Source organism: Artibeus jamaicensis, unplaced genomic scaffold (genome assembly GCF_021234435.1).
Source record: "Artibeus jamaicensis isolate MK-2021 breed Jamaican fruit bat unplaced genomic scaffold, CSHL_Jam_final scaffold_1689, whole genome shotgun sequence".
Classification (NCBI taxonomy): domain Eukaryota; kingdom Metazoa; phylum Chordata; class Mammalia; order Chiroptera; family Phyllostomidae; genus Artibeus; species Artibeus jamaicensis.
This window is the reverse complement of record NW_026522029.1, coordinates 15,474,680-15,489,778: the sequence shown is the minus strand read 5'-3', so window position 1 is coordinate 15,489,778 and position 15,099 is coordinate 15,474,680. Positions and strand designations below refer to the sequence as shown.

The 15,099-nt window shown below is 48.2% G+C and overlaps 4 protein-coding genes across 4 annotated transcripts; 2 read left to right on the top strand and 2 right to left on the bottom strand.

The window, feature by feature from the left end:
- Positions 1-5,939: 5,939 nt before the first annotated feature.
- LOC119054893 (histone H2B type 1-C/E/F/G/I) lies at positions 5,940-6,386 on the bottom strand. The gene has a single exon (XM_037152934.2). The coding sequence runs from the start codon at positions 6,363-6,365 to the stop codon at positions 5,985-5,987; it is 381 nt and encodes a 126-aa protein (XP_037008829.1). The 5' UTR covers positions 6,366-6,386; the 3' UTR covers positions 5,940-5,984.
- Positions 6,387-6,657: 271 nt separating this feature from the next.
- LOC119054892 (histone H2A type 1) lies at positions 6,658-7,184 on the top strand. Its single transcript, XM_037152933.2, has one exon. The coding sequence runs from the start codon at positions 6,670-6,672 to the stop codon at positions 7,060-7,062; it is 393 nt and encodes a 130-aa protein (XP_037008828.1). The 5' UTR covers positions 6,658-6,669; the 3' UTR covers positions 7,063-7,184.
- A 1,089-nt stretch (positions 7,185-8,273) lies between these two features.
- LOC128625982 (histone H3.1) lies at positions 8,274-8,724 on the top strand. Its single transcript, XM_053655958.1, has one exon. The coding sequence runs from the start codon at positions 8,287-8,289 to the stop codon at positions 8,695-8,697; it is 411 nt and encodes a 136-aa protein (XP_053511933.1). The 5' UTR covers positions 8,274-8,286; the 3' UTR covers positions 8,698-8,724.
- A 5,216-nt stretch (positions 8,725-13,940) lies between these two features.
- On the bottom strand, positions 13,941-14,676 carry LOC119054894 (histone H2B type 1-C/E/F/G/I). The gene has a single exon (XM_037152935.2). It carries the CDS (start codon positions 14,382-14,384, stop codon positions 14,004-14,006), a length of 381 nt encoding a protein of 126 aa, XP_037008830.1. The 5' UTR covers positions 14,385-14,676; the 3' UTR covers positions 13,941-14,003.
- Positions 14,677-15,099: the final 423 nt, after the last annotated feature.

Here is a 15,099-nt window from a genome sequence, read left to right as displayed (position 1 = left end):
GACGCGGTCACCTACACGGAGCACGCCAAGCGCAAGACGGTCACGGCCATGGACGTGGTCTACGCGCTCAAGCGCCAGGGCCGCACCCTCTACGGTTTCGGCGGCTGAGCCATTCGTTCCCACCACTTTCGTCAACACCAAAGGCCCTTTTCAGGGCCGCCCACTTTTTCTTAAGGAGAGCTGTGCGCACATTTCGTCTGTTCATGTGGGGAGGGATAGGCGGGTATAACTTCAACAGAGTGCTGTCTTTTCTAGAATTCTGGGGTTTCCTACAATAAACACTTTATTACACGACTGTGGTGATGCCAGGCAGTTCTGCCGCCGATCTTTGTACTCTAGATTTCGGGGGTGGAGGTTCACTGAACCTGCAAGTCGTGTGTTTCTGCGAGGGTGTAGCTTCCCGCCCACAAAAATGCAGGTCGGCTAAAATAAGAATCCCCAGTAAAATTATTGCTTATTCGCCCTCCACGACATTAGGAAGGGTCGGCACGCTTTGGATGCACCTCCCGACCCTTTGCTGGCAGGGATCAGACTGAGTGCAGTCATCCCCAAATTCGGTGGGCTTGGGTTTAAAAGGAACTAAACTGGGCCTAGCAGGTGATTCTTAACCGGAACGTTCCTTAAATCCGAGGCTCTGCTGTTTGTAAGTTACGGTTGACCAGACAAAGGGGTCGGTATTCTAACTCGGGTGTCTTAAGTTTCCCTGAACCTGGAGGGCCTCACTTTGCATTTGTGGAGCTCACTCCCAGGTTACAGGCCCTCCGCCTCTCCACTTTCCTCCCCTTTCCTCCCAGATCTCCACTGGGGACTCGGTCTGCACACTCGGGCCCTAGGGCGCCCCCCGCAGCTTCCGGGGCTAAGTCGCCCATTTTCTGCCGCTTAATCTTTTTCCCACTAAAGGCCCGTTTCAGAGTCACGCACACATTTCCGTAGAAACGAGCCTCTTTTGCTTTGTTATATGCGCAGTTAAAGCTATCATAAACCAACTTTAGTTCTAAGCTCTGGGTCTGGTTGTCAGGCCTTGATAGCTTATTGTTGGGCCATCGTGTAGGGAGTGTAAGCTTGCTTGGACATCTTAAAGTTTCAGGTGGTAGCGAGAAAGTTCGCGTGGCTTTGTCTAGCTTCCCACGAACCTTCGCTCTCTGTTTTCGAGGACTTGGAGTGGGAAGAAGCGTGCACACAGCTCCCAGATACCAGGGAGAAGTCTGGTTACAGTGCTTGAGAAGTGGCAGAGGACTCTCCCTGCCTGCCTGTGTCCTTCGGCGGGCGGGGAGGATCAGGAACAAAGGCGAGTCCGTGAGCAGACTTGGGGCTCCCAGCCACGAGCCCGCTGGCTGGCGTGTGAACAGCTCTTTCCTGCTACCCAAAAGGCACTGGGAGAGAATTAGAATGCCCACGAGGGCCAGCTGGCAAGTATTGTTCAGACTAGAGACTAGTATAGTTCTGACTTCTATATGTAAACTTCGAATACGTAGGAGAATGCTACTCAATGAATAACAATACCTAAATGTCACCCAAATGTAACACTTACTTAGCAAGCAGACAGACCATTTTTAAAAATGTACATACAGGTAGCAGAATATTACACCCCCCACAAATTAAGTATACACTATTAAAAATAAAACTATATAATCACACTTAACTAAAACCAGATACCTTAATATCTAATACTCATCTCACATTTAAAAAGTCCCTATTATGACCCAAATGTCTTGGCAACATGGTTTGCTCAGGGGTGGACCCAATTACACCTTTGGTTCTGTTTCAAGTTTCTTGAAGTGGAAGTTTTTTCCTCTTCCCCTACTTCAACTTTTTTTTTTTTTTGAAACCTTGATTTGCTGCAGATCTGACTTATAGGGTGTCCTTATTTGTCTTATTTTCTGATGGGGTCATTTCATTTGACTTCTGTCACCTCTATGGCCTTCAAGGTAGAAGCAGTTTCCATGGATTTGATTGAAATCATGTTAGTTTTCTTGTCAAGGAACAGTTTGTAGATGCTACTATGTACGGGCAGTAGCACCATATCAAAGACACATGATGTCTGGTGTATCTAAATTCACGCTAATAGATTGATTGCTGGCTTAGGGTGATTATAAAATCAGGGTTACGTTTAGGGCCAGCAAGTAATGTGTAGGGTGATATTTTGAGATTGGAAAAATCAACAGAGTCATTTTAAATCTCATCTATCTTGAAGATATGGATTGTAGTGCTTAAATAGGAAAATTATCAGATATTAATGGAGTGAAGGCATTGGTTTGAGCAGATAAACTTGTATGAGGATGTTAATTAAAAAAAAACAAAAACAAAAAAAATTGAGCACACTGCATGCACCAGACACTGGGATTTATATGCTCTAGGCATATTAGCAGCAAATAACAGTGAACAAACCAACGAAGGGGCAGTTCAAGAACTGAGCCCTCAGGCAGATAAAAAAAATAAATGAGTGTTTGCTCTGTATTTATGATATGTGGGTTCAAAACTTACGGTTTTAAAAGTGCTTTCTTCTGCAATTCTCTCTTTCTCCTGCGATTCTCAGAATAAACAGAATAATGATTATTCCTTGTTTACAGATGTGGGGAAATAACACTCGGCAAGGAGTATGCAATAAAATTGGAACTTCTGCTCAAATAAGGGGTTGACATTAGAACCAGGGGGAGATCACTCTAGCGATCCAGCGATAGTGGAGACCCACTTTCTTCCCCAAAGGCACTTACGAGCCTCGCATGTTTTGCATGCAATTCCAGGGAGTTAGTTCTTAGGCCTCCTGAAGGTCATTTGTGGAACTCCACTGAAGAGCCCTGTGTCTGAGCTGGCTTTTCTCTTCCCTTGGCTTTCCCCACTCCTGATGTGAGAGGATGGACCTCGACAACACAGATCCCTAATTCCGTTGCTGTGGAAACAGTGTAATACAGTGATGTAGAAAAGATCAGCCCGGAGATTTCAATTTGCCCTTTTGATTTGTTCTGGTAAAAACAAACAAACAAACAAACAAAAACTGGATGAAAATGACATGTGCCACCCTGGGTAGGGCCTTTAGGACCATGCGTGGCCTGTCATGGTACCTTCAGCGTGGTTCTGAGAAAAAAACAGACAGGCAGGTGGGATTAGGGGAGTAACTAACCCACAGTCAACAAGCATTACGAGAGACACAGAGACCTGTGTTGTAGTAAGTCACCGGGACTTTGTAATGATCACAGCCCAACTCCTCCTGAATGTACTGAGGCAGTATTATGTCACACCTGGGTTCTGGGAATGGCTGTATTCAGGAATGTGACGTTGCCATGTTGTCTCATTTGGCTACAGCTCACCTGTCACGGCCAGGTTGGTCAGTGTGATTGCACCTGGTGATGTGCCAAACCATCCAGCCATCTTCCCTCCTCAGTTCATGTGCACTGAGTTGGTGGCCTTGAAAAATGTCTAAAGGATGCTTTGCTCAAATACAAAATGTTAGCTCAAAATGTCCATTATGTAGTTTACTTCATAATAATTCTGTTAATAATATCAGTAAGTGTGCCAACTATGCATAATAGAATGTAACTGCTTAAAATACGTGGAAGTGAGAACTAGATGCAATTTGAGAACAAATAGTCAAGAACCCTGCTTTAACCCCACCTTTAATTAGCTGGGCTGATTCACAAATGCATTTCTCAACTTTGAAATGAAGGGTTCTGTATAAGTCATTGGTTTCCACTTGCTCCTCCGTGGATAATATTAATATTATTATTTAGTAATAATATTTTCACTATTCTGTATAAAAGTGAGAAAAATAAGCTCTGTGTTGTAAGTCCTTCTTAATATTAAAATTGAATTCAATTTTTTTTGCTACAAATGTTCTATTGTTTCCGAAGAGAAACACTGAGTGGGTGACCAGTTACCGCTCCAATGTGGCCCACAACCCAGACAGGGCCCCTAACTGGGAGTCAAATCAGCACGTTTTTGGTCCACAGGTTGGTGCTCAATCCAGAGAGCCACATCCACCCAGGGTGGTAGTAGTGTTTCTTTTTTCAAGTTCATTCTTAGCGGCCTTCTAAATTATTAGCAACCCTACCTTGGTCTTTCGGGCAGCCATGGCTTTTCCTAGTTTGGGAAGGATTGTGGACAATAATTTCTTGAATTGCCTCCGAGCTTTGAAAATGTAGCTGCTCTTCGGAAGATGATAGTTCATTCTTGCCAGATGCTGCAGCGTAGTGAGGCGCAGGGGGCAGCAGGTGTGGGGAGGAAAAAAAATCACTAAGCAGCTCTTGTGTGAGCTTCCAGGGACCCTTTCTTACAACCTAACACATCCGACTGTGATGTGAGGTGGCGCTGGTCCTAGTGCTGCTCAGGATGGTTCCTGGAAAATCTGCTGGGCAGCAGCATGGGCTCAGCACACAGCCCAGGGAAAGACATGGCCCTGGGGAGGGGCTCAGACTGTGAGGAAGGGTCTGCCTGGCTGTCCACACTGCCGGACAAGGAAGCCAAGTTGATGCCAAGCATTCGTAGGCTTTTTCAAGGCCATGGTATGCTGAGACCACGTGGGGGCAGGACCCAGGGCACTGCCACTAACAATGTGTGAGCAGAGGATTTAGCCACAGCTAATGTTTGGGAGGACTCTCTGTGCTCATGCCCCGGCATTTCCCCTTAAGCCACACTAAGAAGAAGGAGAAGAAGAAGAAGTAGAAAGAACACAGTGTTTTAGAAATGCATTTAAAATTTTCTTTGGAGAGCCAGAAATGCTGTGATTATGTGTGGGCCTCAGGAAAGTTTCTTCCCCGGCTCCATTACAAATGGAGTCACTCAGTGGTCACAAAAGTCTGCTGTGTAGGCATTTGCAGAGACTCAGGTGCAGTTGGTATCTCAGCTCAGGTTTCCTCGACCGGTGGCCTCTGATGCCCCTTCACACCAGTGCTCAGAGAAGGTGGCTTTGCTGCCAGGCACCCCCTGTGTTCCAACCCCCCACTTGATACATTTTGGAGATGCTTGGGCCTGTGCAAGGACTTCACTGGGTGTCCAGGAACACGTGGGTCTCCTGGCCACGGTTTTCTCTTACTCTAATGCTCTGTTCCCTTTGAGCCTGTTTCCACATTCCTGTGGTTGCCACTGGCCTCTTCCTTGAGAGAACATCTGATAAACACTGGCAACAGTGCTTAGAACCAGGCACAGGGCACTTTGCTCTCTTGTATTTATTTCCATGCGGTGGGGGCTAGCACTCAGCCCTTTCTGGGAGGGACTAGGATCAAATCAGTGACATACTGAGGAGCGGCCCAAAGACGCGAGAACCTGCAACCCTTCTCTCTTCAAACGACAGCCCAGGAAATTTAAAAGGAAAAAAAACAAACAAACAAACCTGAAAGAGAACAAACTTCCTGTGCACAACTTCTCTGTAGGGCGGGGAGGAGGAAGGGGAGCTCCGGAGCCCTTGGGGGAGCCTGTAACTGTCCCTGGAGGCAGTCCAGTCATTCCCTGTATTGGAATTGCAGGTCCTCGGGAAATTTGCATAACAGGAGACACCTGCTCTCCACTGTCAGGACATTGCTTTCCTCCTTCTACCTCCCTTCTACCTTCCAGCGGTGGGTGAAAATCACTACAGGATGGTCAAACAATTCCCTGCATGGCCAAGAGGTGCTGTTTAGGTACTGAAACATTCCAAGGACACTTTCGGTGAGGAAATCTGCAGAGACGTTAGTGGGCTTGCATGAGAAAAAGTGAAAACGGGCAACTCACAGACCCTCCAGGTGTTGCAAGATTAAGAGCAAACCAAGTCTAAGCTACCTTGCCCATTAGTCTTCCCTACTAGTTAGAGCAGTAACTAAGTGAACAACCCAACTGGATACATTCTCTACTAACTACACGGGGAAGATAAGACCTGGTAGGAAACTTTAACTAGTTTTTACAACGCTGGGTGTTTTACACCAAGTCTGAAGAATTACAGATCTTTTGAGACAATGTGGGTGGCTCTGAAAAGAGCCTTTGGGGTTGGAAGACAAGCGGCTTCCCCGCAGAGTCTACTTAGAACTGGTGTACTTGGTGACGGCCTTGGTGCCCTCGGACACCGCGTGCTTGGCCAGCTCCCCAGGCAGCAGCAGGCGCACGGCCGTCTGGATCTCCCGGGACGTGATGGTCGAGCGCTTGTTGTAATGCGCCAGGCGCGACGCCTCGCCCGCGATGCGCTCGAAGATGTCGTTCACGAAGGAGTTCATGATGCCCATGGCCTTGGACGAGATGCCCGTGTCCGGGTGCACCTGCTTGAGCACCTTGTACACGTACACCGAGTAGCTCTCCTTGCGGCTGCGCTTGCGCTTCTTGCCGTCCTTCTTCTGGGCCTTGGTCACCGCCTTCTTGGAGCCCTTCTTCGGGGCGGGAGCGGACTTGGCTGGTTCAGGCATGGTCGGAGGAGAACGGAAATTGCTGAGAGAAAGTAACAGCAAAGCACGACGTGTCCTTTTTATATAGAACCCGACATGCAAATAAGGTGATAAGTTAGATGCCTGTATCTGATTGGTCAGTATTCAGAACAACGTCAAAGAAGTTGGCTCTGACCAATCAGAACGCAAGAATAGCCAGTTTGCACTGTTTTCCGGTTGAGACTGCACTGTTAACCAATGACGTATCTTTTTCCCGCCCAAAAAGGTTTATAAGAAGGGCCTCCCTTATGTCCTCAGTACTTCCTAGTACATTTATCAGAGCATCATGTCTGGTCGCGGAAAACAAGGCGGCAAGGCGCGCGCCAAGGCCAAGACACGCTCCTCCCGCGCTGGTCTCCAGTTTCCAGTCGGCAGAGTGCACCGCCTGCTCCGCAAGGGCAACTACGCCGAGCGGGTCGGGGCCGGCGCGCCCGTCTACCTGGCGGCCGTGCTCGAGTACCTGACGGCCGAGATCCTGGAGCTGGCGGGCAACGCGGCGCGCGACAACAAGAAGACGCGCATCATCCCGCGCCACCTGCAGCTGGCCATCCGCAACGACGAGGAGCTCAACAAGCTGCTGGGCAAGGTGACCATCGCTCAGGGTGGCGTGCTGCCCAACATCCAGGCTGTGCTGCTGCCCAAGAAGACCGAGAGCCACCACAAGGCCAAGGGCAAGTAAAAGCCTGCAGCGGCGCCAACAAGTTGAAACCAAAGGCTCTTTTCAGAGCCACCCACCTTGGCACTAAAAGGGCTTGCATAATCCATACAGTGGTTTCTCAATGTGCAAGTAGATGGCAGTATGAAAACACCATGAAATGGGAAAGTATCCATTGAAGATTAACAATATAAACAAAGTCGCTAGTCCGCCGAGTCAAACACACACAGATATTTTGTATTGTGTGAGCACAGGGTCAGTGCAGCAGGTCCTCAGTGTTGAAAGTGAAGCTCTTGTCACTCAGTCCCCATTAGGGAACTCAAAACCGCCTAGTTTTTCCAAAAGGCCGAAATGCTTAAACCCACACGTGTACTTCCCTTGAACTCTGCTAAGGTTGTCTCCACTGCCACAAAGAGGTCAGCAAGCTTCTGAAGCTGGTGCTCACACTTTACACACCAAGAAACTAGAAACAATTAGACAGCAGTTTTTTGGCACCTCCCTCACGGGAGGCAGCTGCAGCTCTGCCGGGACAGGAGTTCTGACCGGGAGCTGCCTGGGTGGCAGGGGGTAGGAATGGAGACCGTGCCTCAGCCTGTTCCAGTTGTGCAGGGAGTGTGTGCACACGTACAAACGCCGTGCCCCCTGTATACCGAAGTAAACCTGCTGTCTAAAATATGAATGAAAGAAATGGAAAAGAGAGGTGACAGCTGACCAATCACACGTCAGGGCGGGCTTTTTAAATGTTACTGGTGCTGGCATTCTTGATGGTGAATTTTTAGGTTGTCTTTTCAGAAACCAAGAAATGAAGCTCGCTTAAATCAACACGAAATGAAGCCGCACTTTTATGGACTTATTTGCAAGTGGAGTATAAACTCACCCGGAAATGTTTATTTTACTTCACCTGTTAGTGGAAATCTAGTCCTATTACTCAAGAAAGCAAGCAAAAACAATTGGAACACAGCGGGAGACCTACAAACCAGACTGATCTCCCACGCATATGGTCAGAACCCACCTTTTCTCTGTGAACTCCTGGCGGTTGGCATCGTGAACCGAACAGAAGGGATTGGAGTGTGGAGCTATTCATCCCAGTTTCTCATAATTCACCAATCACCTCCTTAACTTTTCAGCCAATGGTTCATTTGCGCGGGACTTTCGAAAAAGCGCAAACCCAATCAGAATGTTCCTGAGGATATATAAACCCTACTTCTTTCTGTTTTCAAGTCAGTGTATTCTGTCACTGTGCTCGAAATGGCTCGCACCAAGCAGACAGCTCGTAAGTCCACCGGCGGGAAGGCCCCGCGCAAGCAGCTGGCCACCAAGGCGGCCCGCAAGAGCGCGCCGGCCACAGGCGGCGTCAAGAAGCCGCACCGCTACCGGCCCGGAACCGTGGCCCTGCGCGAGATCCGCCGCTACCAGAAGTCCACCGAGCTGCTGATCCGCAAGCTGCCCTTCCAGCGCCTGGTGCGCGAGATCGCGCAGGACTTCAAGACCGACCTGCGCTTCCAGAGCTCCGCCGTCATGGCGCTGCAGGAGGCGTGCGAGGCCTACCTGGTGGGCTTGTTCGAGGACACCAACCTGTGCGCCATCCACGCCAAGCGCGTCACCATCATGCCCAAGGACATCCAGCTGGCGCGCCGCATCCGCGGGGAGCGGGCGTAAGCTGTCCTCTCAGCGTGTGGTGACCTTGAACCCAAAGGCTCTTTTCAGAGCCACCTACACTTTCAGTTTGAAGAGCTGTTAGCAATTGAATGGGATCGGCTCCCAAAACCAAGTGGTGGGGGTGAGGTCCAGTTGACACCAGTGGTCAGTTCCGAGCTTGTTGGAAATAATTGCAAATTGTGTCTTTACTGTGTGTGAGAAATGTCATTGCCAGCAATGCAGACCCCATACCTTGCACAGGGGAAACTGAGGGACCTCCCATTTAATGCAAATTCCAGACAGGTGTTGACAGCATTTCCTGCTTCACTCCAAAAGGTACACTCCTGAAACCCCTTGGAGCTGCACTGCAAGTGTGCATTTACACAGTTTTGCACACACTAGCAGTGGGTGCCCCTAGCCTAGGACCTCTGGTGAACACGGGAGCTTGTCAGGAACTAGCAGGCCTGAAGCACAGAACTAGGTCTCCCAGCACTGATTCAGCCCAACTCAAAGGCTCTTCAAGGTCACCCTCCTTTCCCCCCTCAAAACAGCTGTAATTCGGTTGTATTTTGAGCTACAGTTTTAATCGTGTTCCGAGATGTTGGTCTGAAGTTGACTTGGGACATTCAGGTGGAGGTCTGTTTCCCCTGAGGTACTGGGTTGACCAGCTTGACTTGTTGGTGGCGGGTGAGTGGGACTGGTTGGTCTGGAGTTTCCTCCAATGTTTCCCCTCTAGACGCCCTCATGGGCAGCTTGGCTCCCCACGAGTGAGTATATTATGTGCAGAAGTTGCCTGCAAACAGGAGCTGTGCTGGCTACGGGGAAATGGGAGGCAAATGGTCTTCAGGTGTGCTGGGGGGGGGGCGGTGTTTGGAGATGGCCTGGGTTGTTTCCTTGGTTTGAGGCAGTTGGGAAGGGGCCATGGTCAAGTGTGAAACTTGGGTTAGATTGGCACACAGATGAACGGTGGGGTGCCTTACCCACAACAGGTTGGATGTGGGGTGTGCGTTTTCTGCTGACCCCTCCTCCAGCTTTGCTCCTGCCCACTTGGTCATCCATCATTGAGAAGCCAGTGCTAGGGGGATGTCTGATGCTCGCTTCGTCATGTCACTTCCCATCTTGGTGTCAAGTGAAAAGTGAAGCCTGTGAAATACTTGTCCCTTCACACAGAACAAGGAGGGCATCGTTTTACTGGTAAGTTACTGAGAATTGATCATCAGAATTTCTAATGAGCTCATTGGTAGCAGAACTGAAGGCAGTTCTGTGCCCCAAGGACATTAGTCTGGTACAAGTCTGGGCATTGCTTGGACTCCGCTGGAAATGCGGAGTCTCAGAGCCACCCAGGGCCCCTCCATGACGATTCCAGTTCCCCTCCAGTGATTCTCATGACCGCCAGTTGTAGGAACTTATCCTTTAAAAGGCTGCTTTTTGTCTCATCAAGAAAGCAGCCTGCCTGCCTGTGGACTCTCTCCAGAAGTATTTGCAAACTGCGTGTTTATTCCCACCACAGAATTACGTGTTCTCTAAAGCAATGGCCCATTGCCATGTGCACCTAAGACTGTTTGACTCTGATGTAGATCTGAGGTCTCAGTGTTGACGGCCCACCGCAACTGGCGTGTCTTCCAGACAAGTTGAGAAAAATCCACAAAGATAAAAGACAGGGCCGAGGCAGGAGGATTGGACCCTGTGTGCCACACTGCTGTGCCTCGGTCCAGCCGCAGCAAGGTCCAGGGATTCCTGAAAGGTGGGTAAGGCGTTGGCGATGGCTAACGGACAACACTCCTCAAAGGACAGTGAAGCTCCGTTTATTGCAAGTACAAGTAGGTTTTTATATTTTCATTTTAGGTAGTGATTAACATTTGCAGCATAGCATGATCTGTTAAGCAGAAAAAAAATCAATACAAAGGTAACCAGGAAAAGTACAAAAGTTCCCATAGATTCAGTTATATTAAACAAAGATTGTTTTGACCAGGAGAGCCATATATCAGACAATGAGAAGTAGCTGTATGTGCAAATTTGAATGTCTTATTGTATATTAAAGTTCTCTGAATTTGTCATGCGGCCAAAGGATATGCTAGATTGAATAGAGATAATAGGAACTTTATTATAAGGCCTTTGTGATGTCTAACTTAGCTAGCTATCCTTTTCTGTCTAAAATGTTTCTCTGTGTACTATAAACTCTGACTCTCTAGTAACTGTTTTTATGCGTTTAATTTGTAATAGTTAGCTTTTCTTATTTCTTTGCCTGTCTAATTAATACATATTCCTATTCAAGGTAGAGGAGGGGCTGTTACTCCAACAACTTTTAGACATACAGGGACTTCGTTCTCTGGTCGAGAAATTATTTTGTACAACTTCATTGGAATTATGAGAATCGATGAACCTGAAATGCAGGTGTCTAACAATCCCGGCACCTTCTGGTCACCCAAACAAACATGTAAGGAGAGACAGACAGGAAATCCAGCCACAGTTGCCTCTGCCTTGCAGATGCATCTCAACCGTCCTGACCGTATCCCTGGGCTGTGGGTAGGGGGCTATATGGTTTTTACTTGTCTTCTTGGAAGACCCTTTGTATCTATGGGTGAGGAACAGGCGTGGGAAAGTCTTTCTGATCTGTTCTCCCAATCCCTCAACTGTTGGCAGCACAACCTGTGCTTGCAACAATAACCTGGTTCTTTATTAACTGGCCTTAACTGTTGATTTAAGAGATCTAACTTGTTTTTCTTATTTCTGGTACACCATGGAGGTCCTGATCGCTTTAAGTTGCTCAAACCAGGGTAATTTATACAACTTGACATGTTTTCCCTTATGGTTAACAATTCTATTACCCTGGCTGTCGTACCCCCCTGTATAAGGGAGAAGGGAATCTGTGGGGATTTTTCCATCCTTTCAGGCAGTTCCGTGGGGAATACTAATGTTTTCCCCTGAACTGTCCCTCTCTCTTGGATGATTTTCACAGGAATAAGTAAGTACAGTACAATGTCTATATTCAGTAGCAAGAGTAAAATAATTAAAATAAAACAGCCAATTGTTAACCCATTTGGGGTGCCACATTCTCCTCTGGGGAGACGAATTCCTTGAACTCAAGTCCTCCATGCCCGGACCTTGTCAGACAACGTGGTTGGAAGAGGACTTGGCACTTGGAACACATATTAGAACCCATCACTGGACTCCAACAGCATCTGGCCTCGTTCATAGAATCCATGAGTTTGACCACTGAAGGTCTCCCTCCCCATTTAAGACGTTTTCCTGGTTTCCGAAGCCCTGTGCTGACTGCACGTTGCTACGTCTGGACTCCAGTGGCATCAAGCACAATGCGCCTCAAAATGATCATTTCATTCTAGAGTGATATTAATTTATGTTCCATGGAAACCACTCTTGCCAGTATTCACGGTTCATTCGTGTTGTACTAGGAAGGTTCGGCATCCTTCCAAAGACTTAGGGACTCACCACTTTTCTCTCTAGTTTTACTTACGCTGCCTGTAGGCATGACATGCGGCAGGGACTGCCCAGTCCCCTGAAATGGGTTTTCCTTTCTCATTTAATAATTAAACGCCACAGGCTTCCTTTGCAGATAGGCAAGGCCATTATTTTTTGTCAATGGTTTTCAACAACTGGGGGTGGGGGGAGTATTAACTTGCTTTTTTTTCTTCTTTGAAGACAGAATATGAACGTGATGCCTGAAGCTGGAGCAGACATCCTGAACCACGAGGAGGACGGAGCATATTGGGAATAACAGGGCAGGAGGGCGGGTTACCTCAGTGCTATAGCAGCCTCCACATCCACTGCCTCGCTGGACATTTCCAAGGTCATGAAACAGACCATTTGAAGTTCCCTGAGTTCCATGATTTATTTAGTTTTATTGAATTATTCTTAAACATACAGCAAGAAATGAAGGGAAAGAGGCGGGGCAAGTTATCACATTTCAGATCAACTGCGAACATGGAACATTTACACAACTTGAGTCTTGGTTTTGTATTTCACAAATTTCTCCCTCCCCTTTGCTACTGCCTCTCCTTCCTTCCTGCTGGTGAGTTTCTTCTCTGCTAAGGGCGGAACTGAGAACCAGGTTTGAGGAGCAAAGAAGCTCAGCAGATGGGACGCTGTGTACCTGGCCCTGCGTTCCTGCCATAGAGCAAAAAGGTTGGATCAAATAACCATGACCTGCTGTTAACGGTAGTCCATGAGTTGAAATTGGAACCCTACCCTTTTTTTAAACACCATTTTAAAAAATATCTTATTTATTTATGTTTAGAGGGGAAGGGAAGGAGAGAGGGAGAGAAACACCAATGTATGGTGGCCTCTCATGTGTCCCCTGCCGGGACCTGGCCTGCAACCCAGGCATGTGCCCTGACTGGGAATCGAACCATATTCCTCTGGTTTGCAGGCCCACGCTCAACCACTGAGCTACACCAGTCAGGCTTTTTAAATTTTTAATTTAATTTAATTTAATTTAACTTTATTGTGTATTTCTTGTCTTGCTGTCTCTTCCCTTGCCATCTTCCCTTACTCCACCTTCCCTCCAGAACTGCCTCCAGGGAAACTGAAACTTTAAGTCAATTCAGCTCAGGCCAGTGAGTTAACCTGCAGAGGATGCTGCCCCCTTCTTCTTTCGGTCACCGTTTATCCATGTTGGAGGGCGGGCCCTCTGAGGGCCGTGCGCTGGCCTTTCACTACTGCCCATCACTCTCTGAATCTTACTGTAGACTCAGTAGGAGAACTCAGCCCTCGTCCTTCCACTGAGCAGTGCACTTGGAGAAGCCGGGCACGCAGCTGTGCAGACGGCTCTGCCCCAGCTCCCTGACCCCACTGCAGGGCCCACGAGGCTGGACTGCAGAGGCCGCTGTCACAGGTACCTGCCCGCTTGTTAATCCGGGTCTTTTGAAAATTCACGGCTGAAACTGTATGGTGGATTCTCAGCCTGTTCAAGGGGAGACAGGCCAAGCACAGAACCTCCCCCAAAGAGGCCTTGCTCTTCTCAGCCTGTTTCAGGTTTCCCTCTGCTTTGTAATAAAACCCACTGGGTCTTTCTCAAAGCACCATAAATAGCCTATAACTTGCAGAAGGCTTGAGTTATTCTTTCACAGATCCTCTTAGTTCCCATTGCCACCCAGTCCCTGGCATTTATCACAAACTAACCTCGTCAGGTGTGTGGTCACATCGTGCACAATACTGACCTCTAGAAACTGCTTCTTTAGAAGGATTTTAGTCTAAATTGTCCCAGCCACTCCGACAACAGCATCCCACACTTAAGCTCTTTATTATGAAAATATGAGTGGCTCTGAAAAGAGCCTTTGGGGTTGGGAGACAAGCGGCTTCCCGCGAGTCTACTTGGAGCTGGTGTACTTGGTGACGGCCTTGGTGCCCTCGGACACCGCGTGCTTGGCCAGCTCCCCAGGCAGCAGCAGGCGCACGGCCGTCTGGATCTCCCGGGACGTGATGGTCGAGCGCTTGTTGTAGTGCGCCAGGCGCGACGCCTCGCCCGCGATGCGCTCGAAGATGTCGTTCACGAAGGAGTTCATGATGCCCATGGCCTTGGACGAGATGCCCGTGTCCGGGTGCACCTGCTTGAGCACCTTGTACACGTACACCGAGTAGCTCTCCTTGCGGCTGCGCTTGCGCTTCTTTCCGTCCTTCTTCTGGGCCTTGGTCACCGCCTTCTTGGAGCCCTTCTTCGGGGCGGGGGCGGACTTGGCTGGTTCAGGCATGATGCAGCGTTTCCTCACAGTAAACCCTGAGAGTGAAAGTTGAGTCCAAGGCCGGCCTATATTTGTAGGGCTTCTATGCAAATAGATGCTTAACCAAAGACACTCACTGATTGGATGAAATCATCCAGTAGCAACCTTTCAGGCAATCGTGGTGATTTCAAATCTACTTACTCACTGACTGTTTATGAGGAAGTGGCCCTGAACTCTTCCTCCCTTAGAAAAGTTTTCATATGCACAACAGTGCAAAAAATAATGTTTTGATAATCACATTTATTGATGACACTTGTGTCTTCCTCCATTGAGATCTAAAGACATAGTGCATAATATAAATTCATGCCAGTATCTTTCCTTTCGAATTAGTCACTGGGTGACTACTGTTAGGAAAAAAAAAAAGGAGCTGGAACGTAGCTGTATCTTTTAATATGCTCAAAACCATGCTATTGAGACTCGAGGGTGGTCTATTCAAGGCTGGCAACCTGGAAGCTTTTACACACTCAGAACTGTCACACTTGCACACCGACCGGACTTTTCTTACTGGGAATGGAGTGTCTGGAAGCGATGCCAGTGTTGGTAGGAAGGTTAGAAATTGTGAAACAGGGTGCTTGTTAGTACTGAACTAAAACATCATATTCAGAAGTTTTCTTAAAGGACGAAACTGGATGGGATTGATTAGATTCAGACGTGGAGGTGTTGGGACTGTTGAGAAACCCTGAAA